Source organism: Colossoma macropomum, unplaced genomic scaffold (assembly GCF_904425465.1).
Source record: "Colossoma macropomum unplaced genomic scaffold, Colossoma_macropomum, whole genome shotgun sequence".
Lineage (NCBI taxonomy): Eukaryota > Metazoa > Chordata > Actinopteri > Characiformes > Serrasalmidae > Colossoma > Colossoma macropomum.
The window spans coordinates 22,379,607-22,398,586 of record NW_023494802.1 but is presented as its reverse complement, the minus strand read 5'-3'; the positions used below and the strand labels follow the sequence as shown (position 1 = coordinate 22,398,586).

The 18,980-nt window shown below is 39.0% G+C and overlaps 1 protein-coding gene across 1 annotated transcript; it reads right to left on the bottom strand.

Annotated features, from left to right (window-relative positions):
- Positions 1-1,923: 1,923 nt before the first annotated feature.
- On the bottom strand, positions 1,924-9,303 carry LOC118822786. Its single transcript, XM_036592063.1, has 6 exons — positions 9,241-9,303; positions 8,391-8,436; positions 4,208-5,185; positions 3,807-3,974; positions 2,782-2,877; positions 1,924-2,622 (listed from the first exon to the last, which is right to left on the bottom strand). Exons 3-4 carry the CDS (start codon positions 5,168-5,170, stop codon positions 3,906-3,908), a joined length of 1,032 nt encoding a protein of 343 aa, XP_036447956.1. The 5' UTR covers positions 5,171-5,185; positions 8,391-8,436; positions 9,241-9,303; the 3' UTR covers positions 1,924-2,622; positions 2,782-2,877; positions 3,807-3,905.
- Positions 9,304-18,980: the final 9,677 nt, after the last annotated feature.

Sequence of the window (18,980 nt, the reverse complement as noted above, 5' to 3'; positions counted from 1 at the left end):
AATGTGTGTGTTTTTATGTATGCATCTCTGACATGGTGTGGTCACTCACTGTCCCTCAGAGTGTGGCAGGTGTGAACGTATTGCGCTGCCAGTGTGCAGCACTCTTTATGTTCTCCTACACTGTAAAACCAAATAAGTTCAGAGTACTCAAAACTTTTGTTGTAACCGATTACCTAATAAAATTTAAGTTCATGTAATAAATCTTTTAACTTAAGTGTAATTAAAAATTATATTTTTACTGTAATTGAAAATTATATTTTTACTGAACTATTTGTTTTATATACATTTTATTTTTTCTGAACTCATATATAATAATTACAATTTATAATATTTTTAAGTTCTACACACTACATTAGTTTTATTTAACATTATATAATTAAATTAAGTTCTCCCAACTTAACAAATACCCAAAACATATAATAGTACACCGCTTATTTTTATATAGGAAAATCTACTCAAAAGATTAAAGTGTGTCATACTCAAACACTGCTTGAATCCTAGTCAAGATCATTTCAACCAATTACATTCAAGATACCAAATTTTAAGCAAGTAATTCACAAAAACATGAATTAATACCAAGTAACAAGTTATTTATTAAAGTTATAAAACATATAAAACAGTCTGCCATTCCAAAGGCACTACCAACTGTTATCAGACCTTGAAGTTTTTTCTTCTGTAATTAAATATTTCACAGTAAACACTAAACAACAGACTGAAAACACAAAAGTGCACTTCTCTCCCTGAGCATCATTTATACTTACACAGCTACCTTAAAGAAAATAAATATATTAACATTTATATTATATAAACAATATATATTGATGTTCTTTATGGCATTCAAATGTGTGAAACACCAACTGCATAAACAACTATTGAACATCACAGTGAACGGTCTTTTCTGACATCAGGCTGAACATGATGGCTGGCAGAATATTAATTAGTAAGAAGAACATTCAGTTTTTGAACTGTAAGATTTGCAATCAAGTGAGAACACTACAATAATATCTAGACAACAAACCAAACAATCAAATAACAACAATCAAATAACATCTAACAACAAAAAAGTTAAATCAATAACTGTTCAGTCAGTTGCATTTTTAAACAGTTGCAAACTGTTTTAGGGCACTGTTAAAATGTACTGTTACGTAGCATGAAATACATACAGCACAACATTATGACCACCTCCTTGTTTCTACGCTCTTTGTCCATTTTATCAGCTCCACTTACTGTATAGGTGCACTTTGTAGTTCTACAGTTACAGACTGTAGTCCATCTGTTTCTCTGCATACTTTGTTAGCCCCCTTTCACCCTGTTCTTCAGTGGTCAGGACCCCCATGGACCCTCACAGAGTAGGTACTATTTGGGTGGTGGATCATTCTCAGCACTGCAGTAACACTGACGTGGTGGTGGTGTGTTAGTGTGTGTTGCGCTGGTCTGAGTGGATCAGACACAGCAGTGCTGCTGGAGTTTTTAAACACCTCAGTGTCACTGCTGGACTGAGAATAGTCCACCAACCAGAAACATCCAGCCAACAGCGTCCTGTGACCACTGATGAAGGACTAGAGGATGACCAACACAAACTGTGCAGCAGCAGATGAGCTATTGTCTCTGACTTTACAACTACAAGGTGGACTGACAAGGTAGGCGTGTCTAACAGTGTGGACAGTGAGTGGACACAGGGTTTAAAAACTCCAGCAGCACTGCTGTATCTGATCCACTCGTACCAGCGTAACACACACTAACACACCACCACCACGTCAGTGTTACTGCAGTGCTGAGAATGATCCACCACCCAAATAGTACCAGCTCTGTAAAGGGTCCATGGGGGTCCTGACCACTGAAGAACAGGGTAAAAGGGGGCTAACAAAGTATGCAGAGAAACAGATGGACTACAGTCTGTAACTGTAGAACTACAAAGTGCACCTATATAGTAAGTGGATAAAATGGACAATGAGCGTAGAAACAAGGAGGTGGTCATAATGTTATGCCTGATTGGTGTTCACTGACACCTCTTTGGATCTTATGTGTCCAAGAGTGGACACTGAGTGAACATCTTAGCTTCACTGCTGTGTCTGATCCAAATGTACCAACAGAAAACCCACTAACACCACCACCATGTTATAGGGTAGAAGTAGGCTAACAAAAATGCAGAAAAACAGACAAACTAAAGTGCATTACTGTAGAACTGAAGTGCAATTAAATGATCAGTGGAACTGATGAAATTGACAGAGTGTAGATACAAGAAGGTGTCTATTAAAGAGGTTTGTCAGTGTACATGTATGGACCACTTATGCACTTGGGCATTCAAGCTTCTTGCTTGGTTCAGTCTTTCATCAAGTCATTTTTCAAACTCAGCAGGCCTGGTTTCAGTGGTTTACCCTCATCCAGACACATCACTATTTTCTGAATAAAGGTGAATGTGTGGATGAGTTTCTTTGGATATTCTAAATTGAATGCATAGATCAGGCCAAACAACACCATGAATGCATCAGACAACCTGGGAAGGTCACTCACAACAATTTCCCCCTCAAGTACAACAGAGATGCTCTCGGGGCTGAAGGAGTCCACACCAGTAGTGAGGAGAGCAACCGGAGTGTCAGTGACATCTGGCTCCTCTTCCTGCTGCAAAATAAAAGCAATCCAATTATAAGGAGAGTTGCAGAAGGAAGGTTACAAGTCACTGCTCCAGTCACAAATCTTAACAGAATTATAAAGTAAACAAAAATTGTATCTGATATGTATACACTGTATTAATTTATATTTACCCATCCCATTGCTTACATTGTAGGTCTTGAAGAACTCCGAGTCATCCTCGCGCAGGTAGACAGGAAGTGCACGAAGGGACACACTGCATCTTACATTGACATCATTTTCTACCTTGATTGACAAATCAAATTAAGTAGTTATAGTAAAAACTTTCTTAAGCATAAGTCTGATTTACCTATATAATTTCTATACAACAAATCAATCTTTTATTCCTCCAATTCAATTTGGTAGTATAGTGGTTCAGCTCCATACTAATACATGAATTTCTTTTTTTAAACTTAACACATTTTAAGACGGTTGTATTTGTTAAGCATTCATAGCCATTCATAGATCCATCTTTCTGGAATTGCCAACATTTTTAATTGACTAACTAACAAGTCTTAGACACACAAGTATCGTACTGTATGTATCCTTTAACCAGAAACAAGGTTGAATACTTTTGTTTCTGACCTCTTGTGTTTGGTGGGGTTGACCCCTAGAGACAAACAGTGAGAGACAGTGTAACAACACAACAGTGACTATAATTCCAGTCACTATCCCAGCACTTAATTGCAGGCTAGGTCTACCCAACAAGGATTCAAAGATGTGCATAAAACATTCAATTAACATCTGTGATATGTTTGTATAAAATATAACAGTCTGAGTCAAGCTTCTGGTATGTCCCATGTGGTTCCTTTCAACAAAGATGCATTCATTTGATAATGGTCTGCAACTTGCACTGATAAAGAAAACAAAGAACCATACAAATAAAAAAGTATGGCTATTTTGAGATGGCTCTATGTAATAACAGGATGATAAGCAAATTTGATATTTATAGTGGAGAGTTTTCAGTGCCTGGCCAAGTCTTGGAACATTTGAATCTACTGCATCAACTGAAGTTGTCCTTAGCCTTAATTAACCTCAACCTTAATTTAACTCTGCACCTTTGTTTGATGTACTCTAGTCAGTTTACTCCTTTAGTTTTGTGCTGCAATACTCTGAAATGTCTACACAAAATATGATCAATGTTGTGCTGTTGGCAAAGTTAATCTTAAACATACCTGGCAATCATAAGTCCCAAGGATCTCTCGAAGCGCCTCTGCTGTCTTGCCTGTCCGCAACGCCTTCTGCCTGAACAAGGCAATCAGTCGTGATGTGTGTCAGTCGAGCTCTGTGTAGAACTGTTTGCGCAAGTTCACATTTGTTATGCGGTGGAACTCTGCAAACACCTGCAGACACAAAAATACATGTGTCTGCAAAATACTGGTTTCAAGCATCTTGTTGGCTTGCTAATTGACAAATTAAATGAGCTATAGTGAAAGTGAAAGTTCCTGTGTTCTACACCGCTATAAACATTATCACATGTTAAAACACACACATTAGGACATGTAAGAATATGGAGTTTGGGTGGGATTTTGTAACAAATGTTTCAGGATGGGCAGACTAAGAGAATAGTCATTACCTGTGACTCCATTCGCAGGGCGGGCCAGCTCATCAAAAAGTCCCTCACTAGTAAATCTCCCTTAACAATATCTTGTCGACAAAGAGCAAAGGTGGTCTGCATGAGTTTTCCAATCAATAACTGGTTTCTCTCAGCCTTTTCAACTTCTTGTATGATTTGTAGTCTCATCTCTTCGAGAGTAGCCTGGCTTTCTCCTCTGGGAAAGTTGGGAAGGAAGTTAACCTCAGAACGTCTGGCTCTTTTAATATTGGAATGGGGGTGATCACTCTCAGGGTTGTTTTTGCTCCTCCTGCCGACATTGACGGACACCTCTGCACACCCAGATCTGGCCAGCTTTGAACGATAATTCCCCATCTTGAACTTCAAACTGACTTTCCATCCATACCATCCAGTGTCACTTCCAAGCTCTCTAAGGCACGGATGTGCAGCAATAAGAGCTTCAGCTGCCTTACCCACTTCGCTGTCATTTGGGTAAGGTTTGAAACTGTGCATTGTTTCAGCCATTTTTTCCAGGATGTTGTGCTTTTGGGATCGTGTCAATTTCAGTGTCTTTCCAGGCCTGTCAAAAACACTGTCTCCTTCTTCAAGTACATGTTCCACTTCAAAAGAAAATGTTGGCACAGGAAAAGAATCAGGCCAATTCTTCTGACGCTGTGTTAAAGGTACATGCGGAAGTATGTCTGTATCAGAACTTGCTGTTGAAGGGTCATCACTTTCTGATCTCACTACTTTCAACGTGCCCTTCTCCGGCAATTCCTCAATGTCCACAAGTAAGCTAAGTTGTCCATCAAAGTCGGGGTCCTCATACTGAAGGCTGAAGTCACTATCCAGTCTTGGCTTGAACTTCTCTTGCATTATGCTCTTCAGCTCTTTCACTGACTTTGGGCGCTCATTTAGAGTGAGCTTCAAGGCCATATCTGTTGCAATATATACACGTAGCACAATTTTCTGGGGAGCAGCCATTTCAATACCAGTGTTCTGTTTTAACACACAAAAAAAGATATGCAGTTTGTTTCAAAACATTTTTACAATCATGGGCAAAAATCTTGGCACCTCTGCATTTCTTTCTGAAAATGCTCCACTTCTCCCAAGAAGATCTTGCAATTACAAATGCTTGTTTCTCTTGTTTGCAATATAAATAAAAAATGTGAATACCAAAGCATTTGTAACTACAACAGCTTTCTGGGTGAAGTGCATTGTCAAAAAGAAGTGCATATATGTTTCTGGGCTATAAGAAAATGGTCTACAGTAGTAGTATAGTAGTGTCTCTTCAAAGGGGCATTATCCTCCATCAGTCATGTAAAATACCAACAAGAATACATGTTGTAAAATGTAACACTCTTCAGTGGAGTAATATGTATCGTTTTGGTGTTATGAGAAGCCTTCCTTGTGTGTTGTAAGCAGAGAGAGGTAATGTGTCATTGAGCTCCGATATGGTATGAACCATCAAATTCCCTGGAGAAAGTTCAGAGGATTGCAGATGTTCAATGTATTGTGATTTGTGTTCACGGCTAAGAAGAACAACCTCGTTATTAACAAGAAGAATCTGTTCAATTTTGCAGAACTGAGGCAGTTCTCCCACCTGTCCCACGGACACAAACATTCCTACATCATAATCTGTTCCATCAATGTTGACACTTGATGTGTTGTAAATCATGTTGCTGTCTGTTTTGTGAGCAATGTATGCCCTAGCGACATCAGGAAACACTGACACCATTACAGAGGAGACATTAGATGTCTGCTGGTGTGGTTTAAAGAATGATGGGGCACTGAGATGGTATGCCACCATGTACTGATGTCTGTTTGCTAATGTGTTTAGCACATTCTTAAAGTTTTGTGTGTCCTGAACAACACGCTTGAAAAAGCGATGTTTGCCCTCAAATCTCATTGTCCACAGGTGGACAAGTGGCCCAAAACTGCGTATGAGATCTGGATAATGTTCAATGTAGTGATGCTTAGGGCGGAGTGTGAAATGCAGCACTTGTCTATGGTCCTGTATTTTCGTCTGCAAATACTGGATAGTTTCTTCTGTAAATGTCGAGGACAGCCCCAACTCAACTACCACTTTCAAATCCATGAGTACTGTCCATGCTCCATCTCCCTCTGGAATTTTATCACCAATAATCAAAGGGAGCAGTCTAAGCAATGTAGCATTTTCATGACCATTGCCGCCGATTGTGTTCTTTGCAGCAAATGTTTTCGGGATAGGCTTTGGTTTGTCAACCTTGTCTGTGTGCTGGTATGGAAATGACACAATTCTTTTGTTTAAATACTCAAGAGTAAAGTATTTGCAACGGATCATCTCTCCAATACACAGGGCAAGCTCTACGGGCACAATGCCCTCAAAAAGATCATGCAGGACATCAGGTGGGAAACCAGTGATTGTATGAAAATATTCTAAACTCTGGTTAAGAACACAATCTCCTTGAACACCACACTGATCCTGATTCTCCCCATGCATCACAGCTTGCACGTCACAGTCATGGCTGGCTTTTGTCCTCAGACTAAATTCCCCACCTCCTACTTCGTAAGACTGAATTTGGTCTTGAGTAGCTGTGCAGAATCTGCAAAAATATTTGGCTCTGAAAGACTTTGTAAAGCCTGCCAAAGCATGAGCTGCAAGATTGTCAGACACCACACACATGACAGTGCCCCGAACTGCCTTACCAATGGACTCAATGAACACACCATCTTGTTCAAGAGTACTGATGTCTTTTAACAGAGGACCAAGTGCTCTTTCATAACCAAATTTCTGAATGTCAGAAACTTTACACAATGCTGCTAGCTGAATCACATGCAAGGCTGATCTGTATTTACTAGGAAGATCAGCAAATACCCAGTACACTGCACTTAGCTTGTGGATTTTTCTTGATGTGCCAAGTGGGTTTGCTATTTCAAGATCATCAGTGTACAAAAGGAGAGGTAGCTTTAGCTCTTCTGACGACAACAGTTTATTATCTTTAAAATATGACCCATCTTGGTGGCTTACATAATGGCCTTCAAGTGCTGTCTTTGTTTCTTTAATTTTGTCAAGAATGTCTGTTTGTCTGAACACTTCCTGGATCATCTCAAGAATGGAAACGTGTACTACTGTGTGCCCTGGCTCTAGCACATACTGTACAGGCTTTACTACAGGGAAATTTTTCTCAATATAAGTTTTTCGTCTCTTGGTTGAAGAGAAGTCTTCACCTTTAACTGTTGCACTGGCAAAAATATTACTGTCCATAACAGCACTGACTATCTGATCAAGAGATGCTTCAGTAGCAGCAATGTCATGACTCTGTAAGACATCTCTAATAGTCTTCTTGACGAGGGGTTGGGACAAGGCAAATATTTGAGTCAAATGTTCTACTATTTCCTGAGTTGCCATGTTGGATACGTGAAGGACAGTTTGCATCTTTAAAAATAATGATGCTAAATTATGGCGCAACTGGGCTTTCAAATTATCAGTATCACATTGACTCTCAACCTCAGAAAGGTCAAAGAAAGATGAGCTCTAACACTGAGCAGGTCCTTCATCATCACAGTCAGCAGAAGATGTTACTGGAGCACCATGATTCTCTACTGAGACGACATTATCATCATAGTCTGAACTACCCACATGTTTTCTACTTTTATGTGCATTAAATGAGGAATACACATTTGTGCGGTAATTACAGTTTTTGAATGGGCATGTTACCATCTCATGTTTTCGTAAATGACTTCTCGAAATGATTAAACAGTGTTGTTTCAGAAAAGGGCTGCTTACAGGTACACATGCAGCATGAAAACATTGCATGTGCATCTACTTCTCTATCTGATTTGGCTGCATCCTTACGAGACCGTGACAAATGAGCTTTCAATGCATTAAATGACTGAAAAGTACAAATACACTCGTCATAGAGACACGGCAGAGGGCTAATTCTTGAATAATGACTGTGCTGCAAACGATAGTGCATAAATAATTTTGCCCTACCATCTAAGGACACGGAACACAACTTGCACTTCCACCCCACTGAATGACCTGCACCCTGAAAATCTAACACTCTTTTAAAAAATGGGCAGTGAGTTCAGCATTAGCACTGCACAAAAAAACTGTTAATTACAATAGTGTTCATATAAGCAGGCTTAACTTTCAGAAGTGTTGCACTGTCCCATCAAATTTGTGCAAGGAAAGATTGGCTAAGCTTTTCGCAAAACTTACCTTAGATTGCTGTTGAAGGAAATTGTTGGTAGATGTCAATATGTCCCTGCAAAAAAAGAAATTTTAAACAATTAATAACAATTCCAATGATCTCAGTTAATTAATTTCCAAAATTTGATGCTTGTAATTTTTAAATGCAAAACTGAACTAACCAAACTAATTTCACATGCTGTATTAACATTCAGCAGCGCTTTGTGTAGTCCAAGAGGCGCACACACAGTAACAAAAACTATAAAAAAAAAAAGAAAGAAAGAAAGAAACAGAGGGATAATGTTCACGTTTAAGTGCACAAACAAGGACAGGATATAATAACTACGTAATGAGCAACTGACTCGGTGTTCGAACAGATGTGAAATTCTCGACCCTTGTCGTGTAGCAAGCTAGACTTAAAAATCGCGCCTTTTTTGTATTTTACCAAACATTCAGACACGCTCAAGAATTAGCAGTTAATTATAAACGATGCTAACGCTAACTAAAAACTAACACTAACTACCTTCCCAGCTTAACCAGCTAAATTTATCAGCCCTGCAGTAATGTTACCTTGGCTGTCAACAGACTAGTAAATGTTAACGGTAAAAAAAAAATCAAAAGCATTTTACCTTCGACACCAAAATGCATATAAGAAGGAATACAAGACTTTAGAAAGTAGCTAAAACTTTGCTGAATCTTTTTGACGACTGACCGGTAAAGCCTGTTGCTATTAGCCTGTTGTTATTTGAATAATGATGCGTTAGCTTAACGTTAACGTAATTTTTCCAAGCTGGCGTCAGATACTGATACAGGCGCGAATCCTAGTTTGAAAAATAAAGACCCCCAAACCGTTTTCTTCACAACATTAACAACTACTTACCCGTTTTGCTCCAAAACTCTTCTCCCAGCTAACGTCCAGCCATCTTGGCCATTTGGGAATGGTAAATCCGGGGCACAAGGCACGTTGATGACGTCAGACGTTGCGTGTCTTTGTTTACTCATAAATTATAATGTAGGTGACAATGTTTACTCATAAATATATACTCATATCAAATTAAAACGTAATGATAAGTTAAGATAATACAAAACTTTAATGTTGGGTTAACTAAATAACATGTTTTGATTTCTACACCAATAAAGTTTATAAGTTAGTAGTACTGTTCGGGTTTACAGTGTAGAACGTACAGCAACTTCTCTGTAAGGGGAAGATTCTCAAATACAGGACATGTTTTGGTGATTTTACTAAAGAATTCTGTTCTAATCTGAGTAAATTTGGTGCATTCAGTCAGAAAGTGAGTCTCAGGCTTATTCTGCTGGCACAGCCTTTGATCCTTGGGTAGCCAAGACTTCCTGTGTCTGCCCATCTCTAAGGCCAGGTGGTGCTGACTGAGTCTGTATTTTGTCAAGGTGGACCTCAGTTTAGGGTCAGTCAGTGTGCTCAGGTCATCAGGTACCCTGTGTTGACGTTTTAGGGCCAAATAACACTGCATTTTACTCTGTGAGTTTGACTTAGTTTCCCAATACATGAGATAATTCTGTTTAAGCTGTTTTGTAATTTGGTTCACTCTAATCAGGTGTCCTAGTGTGTTCTGGTTCTGAGCCTGTGAAGTGTTAGTGAGTGTTAGTGGGGTGTTAGTATGTGTTTGTGTTTCTCTCTCCTTCTTCTTCTTCTCTCTCTCTCTGTCTCCTTTTTCTTCCCTCCTCTCTCCGTCTCTCTCTCTCTCTCTCTCTCTCTCTCTCTCTCTCTCTCTCTCTCTCTCTCTCTCTCTGCCTTGGTGTTTGTCTAAGTGTGAGAGGCTGTGCAGCTGTTTAACTGTGAAATACAGTAATAATCTCTGATTCAATGAAGTGATCAGCATGATTACTAGTGAAATATATTACAGTAAAAATCAAACCTGGGTAAATTGCTGACGTTGCTGCTGATTTTAACGGTAGAGTTCTGAACAGATATCAGTGAAAAAATACAGTTTGAAGGCTGTGAATGTGTTTACTGTCTGTAGAGGTTCACTCCTATTAACGTAAGCTAGAGTCCAGGGAGCTGATGGGCAGCAGGACTCTTACTAACATTACATTATTAATTAAGCAATCTAATCATAATTTTGTCTCAGTTTTTTTTTTTTTCTCTTAAATAAAGTTAATTAAACAGTAACAGCCTCTGCATAGCCTTTCAGGGATTTTGAAATACTTTAGTGAAAACTAACTAGGAAGTCTTATATTATCATCTAACCATGAAATACATGCAGTTTAATGTAAAACTTGTTCCTTACACAGTTCACAGAAAGGTGTGTAAATATGCACTAGCAGAGTAGACTGTGATCAGTCTCAGCTCTCAGAGTGTTTTTCTCTACAGATTATTTCCAGTGACGTAGCTGAGTCAGCTCAGAAATATTCTAAGGTTGTGACAGTGGAAATACAAAAAAGTAACTAAGTAAGTCAGTACTTAAGTAGTTTTTCAACAAAGTACTTATTTACTCTTGGGTAATTTTATTTACTAATACTTTTACTTGTACTTGAGTAAATTATCACTACAGTAACAGTACTTGTACTTGAGTAGGGATTTTCAGTTCTCTTTACACCCCTGCCCATCAATTAATAAAGATTATTTTCAGAACATATGAAAACGCTTAATTTTAATCACAGAATACAGGTGTGTGTCTTCAAGGGCCTTCTTTTCCCCTTTCCCTTCATGTTAAAGCTACCCATAAGGGGTAACACTTTATTTGGAGTGGTCCTTTGTAGATGATCAATAAACTCTCAAAAGGCTATCAATAACATATCAACAACATATGTAAATTTGCGGTAATGAAGAACATGAACATTCAAGTGATTATTTTATTACAGTTTGTAGATGGACAGCAGTTATTTCTAATTAATGTATTGACATTACGTAGATATGTTATGTTACTTACATTAAGTAGATGTTTTGTTGACATTTCTTACATTAAGATGTTTTGTTGATAAATTACTTACATTAAGTAGATTTTTTGTTGATGTTACTTATATTACGTAGATGTTTTGTTGATACATTACTTACGTTAAGTAGATATATTGCTGATGTGTTTCATTAAGTAGATATAGTCTTGGTGTTACTTACATAACAGCTTGTTGAGTACCTAGAGATGACATGTACTATACCTGTTACATGTTCAGTAACTTCACATAAACATATACAGTTATGAATGTGGACACTCCAAATAAAGGGAAAAATAAGTGCATTCAGTAAATTATCAACAGACTTTATTTAAACGAGAGTTAAACAAAATATTTACACACACAGTTCAAAAAAGTAACAAACCTTCAATGCTTTGTCAATTCAACAGTTCAAAACAAACACGTACATGTGATATGTAACTCCAGCATAGACATATAAAATCCTAAAAAGGAAGATAAAAGTTACAAAAAAAAAAAGATAAAAGTTACAAAACATTAAATTTGTGTGTATGTGAGAGTGTGTGCAATAGAGGAAGTGTGTGTGTGCAACATGAATATCCATTTCACTTATTGTAACAACAGGGCTTCAGACAGGAAAACTAAAACTCCAACTCAAAGCTGCACATGACATTAACACATAGGCCTACCTGAGACAACCATTACACTACACAAATATCCTTCAGAAGCCATCCAAGAACTCCTTTTCTGCGCTTCTTTCCCAGCCAATAGGCCCATTTAATAAACAGTAGCTGATCTTTCAAGGCCTTTTCATTTTGATTTCCTTGAAGATGCCACACCTCATGTTTACATCACACATCACGTCATGAAGACGCTGGAGTGCCTTCTTCTACACCTTCTCAGACCCCAGGTTTGACACGCAACAGACCCCCTGCAGTTTGCCTACAGGGAGAAAGTGGGAGTGGAGGATGCCATGCTATACTTTCGCCATGGGGCTCACTCTTATCTGGACAAGGGTGGTTGTGCTGTAAGAGTCATGTTCTTTGATTTTTCTAGTGCCTTTAATACCATTCAGCCCCTCCAACTGAGAGATAAGCTGGTAAGGATGCAAGTGGATCTGCACCTGGTCTCCTGGATTACTGACTACCTCACTGGCAGACCTCAGTATGTCAGGCTGAAGGACTGTACATCAGAGACTGTAAGTCAGCAGCACAGGAGCACCACAAGGGACTGTACTTTCCCCCTTTCTCTTCATTGTACACCTCAGACTTTCAGCACAACTCTGAGATGTGCCACATGCAGAAGTTTTCGGATGACATTGCTATTGTACAAGGAGTACAAGACCCTGGCGAAGGACTTTGTGGAGTGGTGCTGTGGGAACCTGCTTCTGAACACTGCCAAGACCAAGGAGATGGTGGTGGACTTTCGCAGGGATAGGCCACCCACACAGCCAATCTGTATTGAGGGGGTTGAAGTGGAGAGGGTAATGACCTACAGGTATCTGGAACTGGATGATAGGTTGGACTGGTCAGCCAACACAGACATTCTGTACAGGAAGGGGCAAAGCCGGCTCTACTTCCTGAGGAAGCTGAGGTCCTTTAACATCTGTAAGAAGCTCCTGCAGATTTTCTATCAGACCATGGTTGCCAGCTGTCTTTTTTATGCTGTGGTGTACTGGGGCGGAAGCATGAAAAAGAGAGACGAGATGCGACTGGACAAGCTGGTCAGCGGGGTCAGTGGTCGGTGTGGAACTGGACTCAAGGTGTGGTCAAGGTGGCTAAAAGAACGACTTTACACAAACTGCTCTCCATTATGGAGGATGATGGCCACCCACTGCACACCATCATCATGGACAGGAGGAGCATGTTTAGTGGCAGGTTGCTGTCACAGAGCTGCTCAACCGACAGATTAAGGAGATCCTTTGTCCCCAGAGCCATCAGGCTCTTCAACTCTTCCCAGGGGGGCCAGAAGAGAAGAGTGAAGAGGGAAGAGATGAGGACTGAATCTGAATCTCATGTTAAATCACAAATCATAGGTCTTAATTCTCATGCTAAATCTTATGTTTCTTTTTATCCATCTGCACATATGGACACCTTACTGCATATATTGCACTTTCTGCACACCTTATTGCGCATTTTGCACATCTGGACACTCCACACTAGACACTTTATTTTGGTACCAATATCTGCACATATTTATTCAGTATTGCAGTTACCTGCGCCTCCTTGTACAGTCATTATTGCACTGCGTCTTTTCATCTGAGGTTATAGATATTGTTCCAGATTGTTGTATTTTTCTATTTGTATATATATACCTGTAGATAGGATTTTTTCAAATTTATTGTTCTGTCCTGTGTTGTGTGACTGCTACTGGCTGCAGAATTTCCTTCGGGATCGGGATCAATAAAGTATCCATCCATCCATCCGTCCATCCGTCTGTAGGTGTTCCACGCCCTCTCAATGTGTTCGGTATGGTTCCCTGTGACCGGGTGAACAAAGTTGACACTGTGGTTCGCTGTATGATGGACATATCCCACCTGACTAAGAGTGGAGTATGCATGCCATTCATCACTGATGACTACACTTCGTGGCCTCACATGCAGTTTGATGATGGGGAGAAGAGTCTGCTTGTTTCTTCTTTTAACTAGTCGCAGAACAGGTCTTCTGGAATCACCACGGATCTTCAAGATTCCAAAAACCCATGTTCTCCTCCTCCAGGTGTTGCCAATACAGCCTCTGGCATACTTCACTGAAGAAGAAAAACAATTTATGATGCATTATTAACATTAAATGACACATTATGTCACGCCAGTACAGTTTCTTGTCAAAGAAGTTAAAATATAGAATTTTACTATAATTAACTGTTATTTGCAGATCAAATGGGGAAAATGGCTAGTACTTTGTACAGTGTTGAGCAGTGTGTCTCTGAATATTGTAGTGATGGTAGTGGGGCTTCCCAGCTTTTGGTTATGCTCCATTTATATTTTCTTCTACAGTTAATTTCATGTGCTTATTTTTTTAACATGTTATTCCTACCTCATATACACCATACACAAAAATTTAAGTATTTGCTACAAAAACTAATTAAATTAATAAGAAAGATTTGTGCTGTTTGCTCTTATTTTTACATTATATAGAAAAACAGGGCTACAAAAAAAGAGTGTAGAAATACAGTAATCAGCTGTATTTAGAAACACAGTAATGTTATGGTATTATACAGTATGAATACTGTAAACAAACAGTATTGTTTGCTACAGAAATTGCTGCCAGTAAAGTACTGTAATTTTACACTGAATTTATTTAAAGTGTATGTCCTTCTCAGTTAAATAATTATATATTTATTATATAATTATATATTAATTATATATATGTAGTTACCCTGAACATGTACACACACTAAGACACTGTAAAAAAAAAGCTTATGTTGTTTAAACTTCAAAAAACTGGATATTCTGGATATTCAAGTAATTGTAAGGTTTTTTTATGTGCTTAAGTTTGTTGACATAAATTTAGATATTACATTCTCTCAACATGTTTTAAAACTCGAGTTAAAACTCATGGATTTGTATTTTTAAGCTGTTATTAGAGGGTTACTTAAAAATACCCATTAAAATTCTCACTCTTTAGTGCAAGTTGTGCAGTGGTCTAGACCATGAATTTGAACCTAAAAACATTAGCTTTAGGCTAGAACAGCAAAAATAAGCAAAGTAATATAGCCGCAAGCGGCAATGAGCGGGTTCAAGCACGCATAAGCACAAGAAGCTCTCATGCACTTTGAGCCAAATAGGCCTAATAAGGCCTAACACAGTTTGGGCCTTCGAGGCAGAGAGGCTGAAAAGAAGTCTGAGTTTATCAACAGGCCTTCATTTGTCATGAACCATTTTACTTTCAACATATGTTTACATTTCTATGGACTGATCTACAAAGGTTTGTAGAACATGCAAAGGATTATCAACATAGATGTCAAAAATACATGAGCAATGGTAAAATATCTGTCATAGTTCTGTTTGCAAGGGGTTTTGTTTCTCCATGTTTAAGGCTTTGATAATCAGGCCATAATGAGACCCAGTGCACTCATAAGGGGCCCTTTTGGCACAGAGGAGCTCACTGAAAGTAGTTTAGCATTGGTTAAAAGGTCTCCACATGTTATGATAATTAATCAGGGAACTTGATCAAAACTGTTCACTGAGTTATGTTCAGACTGACCTTTTGACCTTAGTATAATAAGCTGTAATTGTTGAAGGAATAATTCAAAATACTACACAAGGAGTGAAATATTTGACATAACATGTAATTACAAAGTTATTCGGGTCAGTGAACTGAATCAAATGGCACCATGTGTTTATCTGTAGACTTTGTAATAACACTGTAAGAGCATCTTTAATGATTTTTGAGGTTTTTGACAGCTAAGGCGCCCTCTAAAGGTCATATCTGGACCAAATTTTGCAAACCCTGTTTCAGTATCAATATATATAAGTGCTCAAAGTTTTGACATGATACAACCAAAGACTGATGAGTTATAGCAAATCAAGTTGGCAATGCCATGGCCGCAGTGATGTATTGATGGAGCAACAACAGGTTGAGTGAAAAAGTCAATTTTTTTTGATAATTATTTACCTAGAGAGGCCACAGAGTATTTCTAGACCAAATTCGGGAAGTTTGGATAGAAACTCAGAGACTAGTTCGAAAAGCATGGTTTTCAAAGAGTTAACGATTACAGAAAAACTATGCATTTTTATAATAAACATGCAATGGTAAAATTGTTTGGCATACTGTACTACATGAGATTCATAAAGAGTTTGTGTCAAAAATAGTAATAATATGTTTATATCATGTAATAATATATGATTTTTTATGAATAGCACCCCCCAGTGGCCAAATCTGTTGAAACTTCACTGGTTGTTAGAAAGGGGCTACATGTAGAAACCGTTCAAGTTTCATCATGATTGGTCAATGTTAAGCCTGTCAAAAGCCTGCTGAATGCTGATTGGCTGATGGCGGCCATAAATTTCAATGAATCAAATTATCCTTCAAGATTCACTCATAGTCTTTTTAGTAGATGCTACATGCCAAGTTTCAGCTCAATCGGATGCACGGATGCTGAGAAACAGTTAATTGGCAATGGCCCCGCCCCCTAATGACGTACCCACCAAAATTGACATGCTACCACAGAATCTTGTCATAAATGTGCATGTCGAGTTTCAATGTTGTTGGCAGAAGCATTCTCCACTTATAGAGTTTTAAATGAATTATGAGCTATTTCAGAAGGGTTCATTAGCATATGACAGCCATATTGTTTAAAAAACTCAACATTTTTTTGATAATTATTGAGGTTCAGACTCTTCTGAATTTTTTGATACCAGACACATGAGGATTGAGTGAAAACCCTAGAACTAGTTCGCAAAAGTAGGTTTTGCATATTATGCAAATTAGCAAAAAATCTAAGTGGGCGGAGCTAAATGGTCCAAATTGCAAAGTTGTTTGGCTTGACCCAAGGAATCAGGCAAAAAATTTTGTCTCTACACATCATGGTGTAGAAGTTATGAAGCAAAACGTGTTTTGATGCTCTATAGCGCCCCCCCTTTGGTCAATCGGGGTCATTTTTGTTGCCTGGCGAGATGCACACAAACTACATCTACCCACCAAGTTTGGTGTCTCTAGGCCTTACTGTCTGTTCTCCACAACACGTTTTTCAGGAGAAAAAGAATAATAATAAAAAGAAGAAGAAAAATCCGAGCAAAAACAATAGGGTTCTACGCACTGCATGCTTGAACCCTAATTAAAAGTTTAGACAAGGGTGACTTATGACCTGCCACACCTTTTGTGTGAATCCAGAAAAGGCAGTCACTTTTCTTAAACATCCTGTTGAAAACAGTCTGTACACTTACCTTCCTTCTGTGGCAGAACTTGCTCTCGTCTATATGGACAACATTGATGCCACCAACCCTTTGTCCTCTCCTGCTATACTTTTTCATGCTTTTATTGCATCTCCTTGCAGTTGCAGTCTCTTGGACATTCTGAGAGGGTGGCACTGCTACCTGCGATCCCATCCTGGATCATGTCCACCTGTCTCATTCTCAGACCTTGTGCAAACCTGAATACAAATAAACCAATATGATTCCGCTTCTTCAGATGAGTCCCATAAATTTAGTATGTGAACAAGCTGTAGCCTCAGCTTGACGTTTGAAGCACCCCACTAATCTCCAACCCCCACATGACAAAGCCAATGTATATGATAGTTTTTGTAGCTGACAGTTTTAGTTAATCATATTGCAGATATTCATGTGGAATAGTGACATGGCCTGATCATACCTGTGTATGTATTTCATCCATATGAACAGGGTAGAATGTGATGTTGAAAAAAGGCTCCCAGTTCTGACACTCTTTGCTGTTCTGCATGGTGTCTTACTTTTCCTATAAAAAAAAACAAAACAAAAAAAAAAAGCTGTTCAAATAGTTGCCAGCTACACTCTGTGGCCATTTTATTAGCAACACCAACCTTATAGGTGTAACGGGTTTTGCAATTTTTAATATTATTATTGCTAGAACCTTATGTGAGGGTGTGAGGTAACCCGGATTTATTTGAAGTCTACAGACCAGGGCAAGAGAGAGAAACGCTCGCACCAAGGATGCTTCAGAAAAGGGAATTTATTGGCTAAATATCAAACTACTTTTGGACTACATTCAATGATAAACAATAGAAAATAAAACAAGAAAACAAAACAAAACAAAGTGATAGTAATGAAAGACAAAATAGCTCGAGTAAGTTAGAGTGATTTATGGCTAAATGGTATGAGGCAGTGTGGTTAGGGGAGTCACTTGGGAGAGCCTCTAGAGAATTAACCTAAGCCTGGACGGGAATAACTATATGGCTGGATGTACCTATAAAAGTTCTCTTATTAAATAAATTGGTGTCAAGGCCCTGACTGCAAATTGATGGACCAGCTTACGTTGGAGTCAGGGGCTGATTTCAGGCGGGGTCGTCTCAGGACAGACTCGATCGAAGGCTGGAGCTCACGCGGTGGTTCCTCTCCTCGCTGGCCGTGGATGCTGCATCTCCGTGCGGGCGTCTGACGGTGAAGTTTGGGCAGCCTTTCGATGGTCGATCTGTTCACAGATCAGTGCGTGGCTCTGGGTGCGATGCTGGGTCTCTGTGGCATCAGAACCGCTCCCACTCCGCTGGCGAGGTTCAGGTTGCAATCAGGGTTCTAAAGCTGGTGATACTAATTTAACTAACTACCTCTCTTTAGCAGAATCGAAAGTTATGGATATATTCTCCCTGGCCAGACAAGAAATATCCACCTTCCTTCTCTGAGGGTGGTTCAAACTTAAGGTGTGTAGACGAACAGGCAAGTTACAAAACAAACAAAGGTCTCAGATCTGAAAATTTAGCGTCCTAATACTTCTGACCTGTCTTTCTGACCTAGGCCGGCACAAACTTAGAAACTTTTGCTGTGAACGCAGGAACTCCCCAAATTTGTGGTGCACTCTGGTTTTGCTCGGCTGGAGGCCCTACCCTTTGGAGGTGGTGCCAGAGTGCTGATAGGTTCTCCTCACCTAAGGTTCTCTGATTGGTTGTGCATAGTTTGAGGAATGCCTTCCCCATAATCACTGCCTCCTTTGTTTCAGCTAGTTTAAACAAAGAAAAAGAACATTTCTATATCATCCAATTGGTTTAACTTTCAAAATCAAGGAATGAACAATTAGGATATTCAGGCATGTTTCTAAGAGA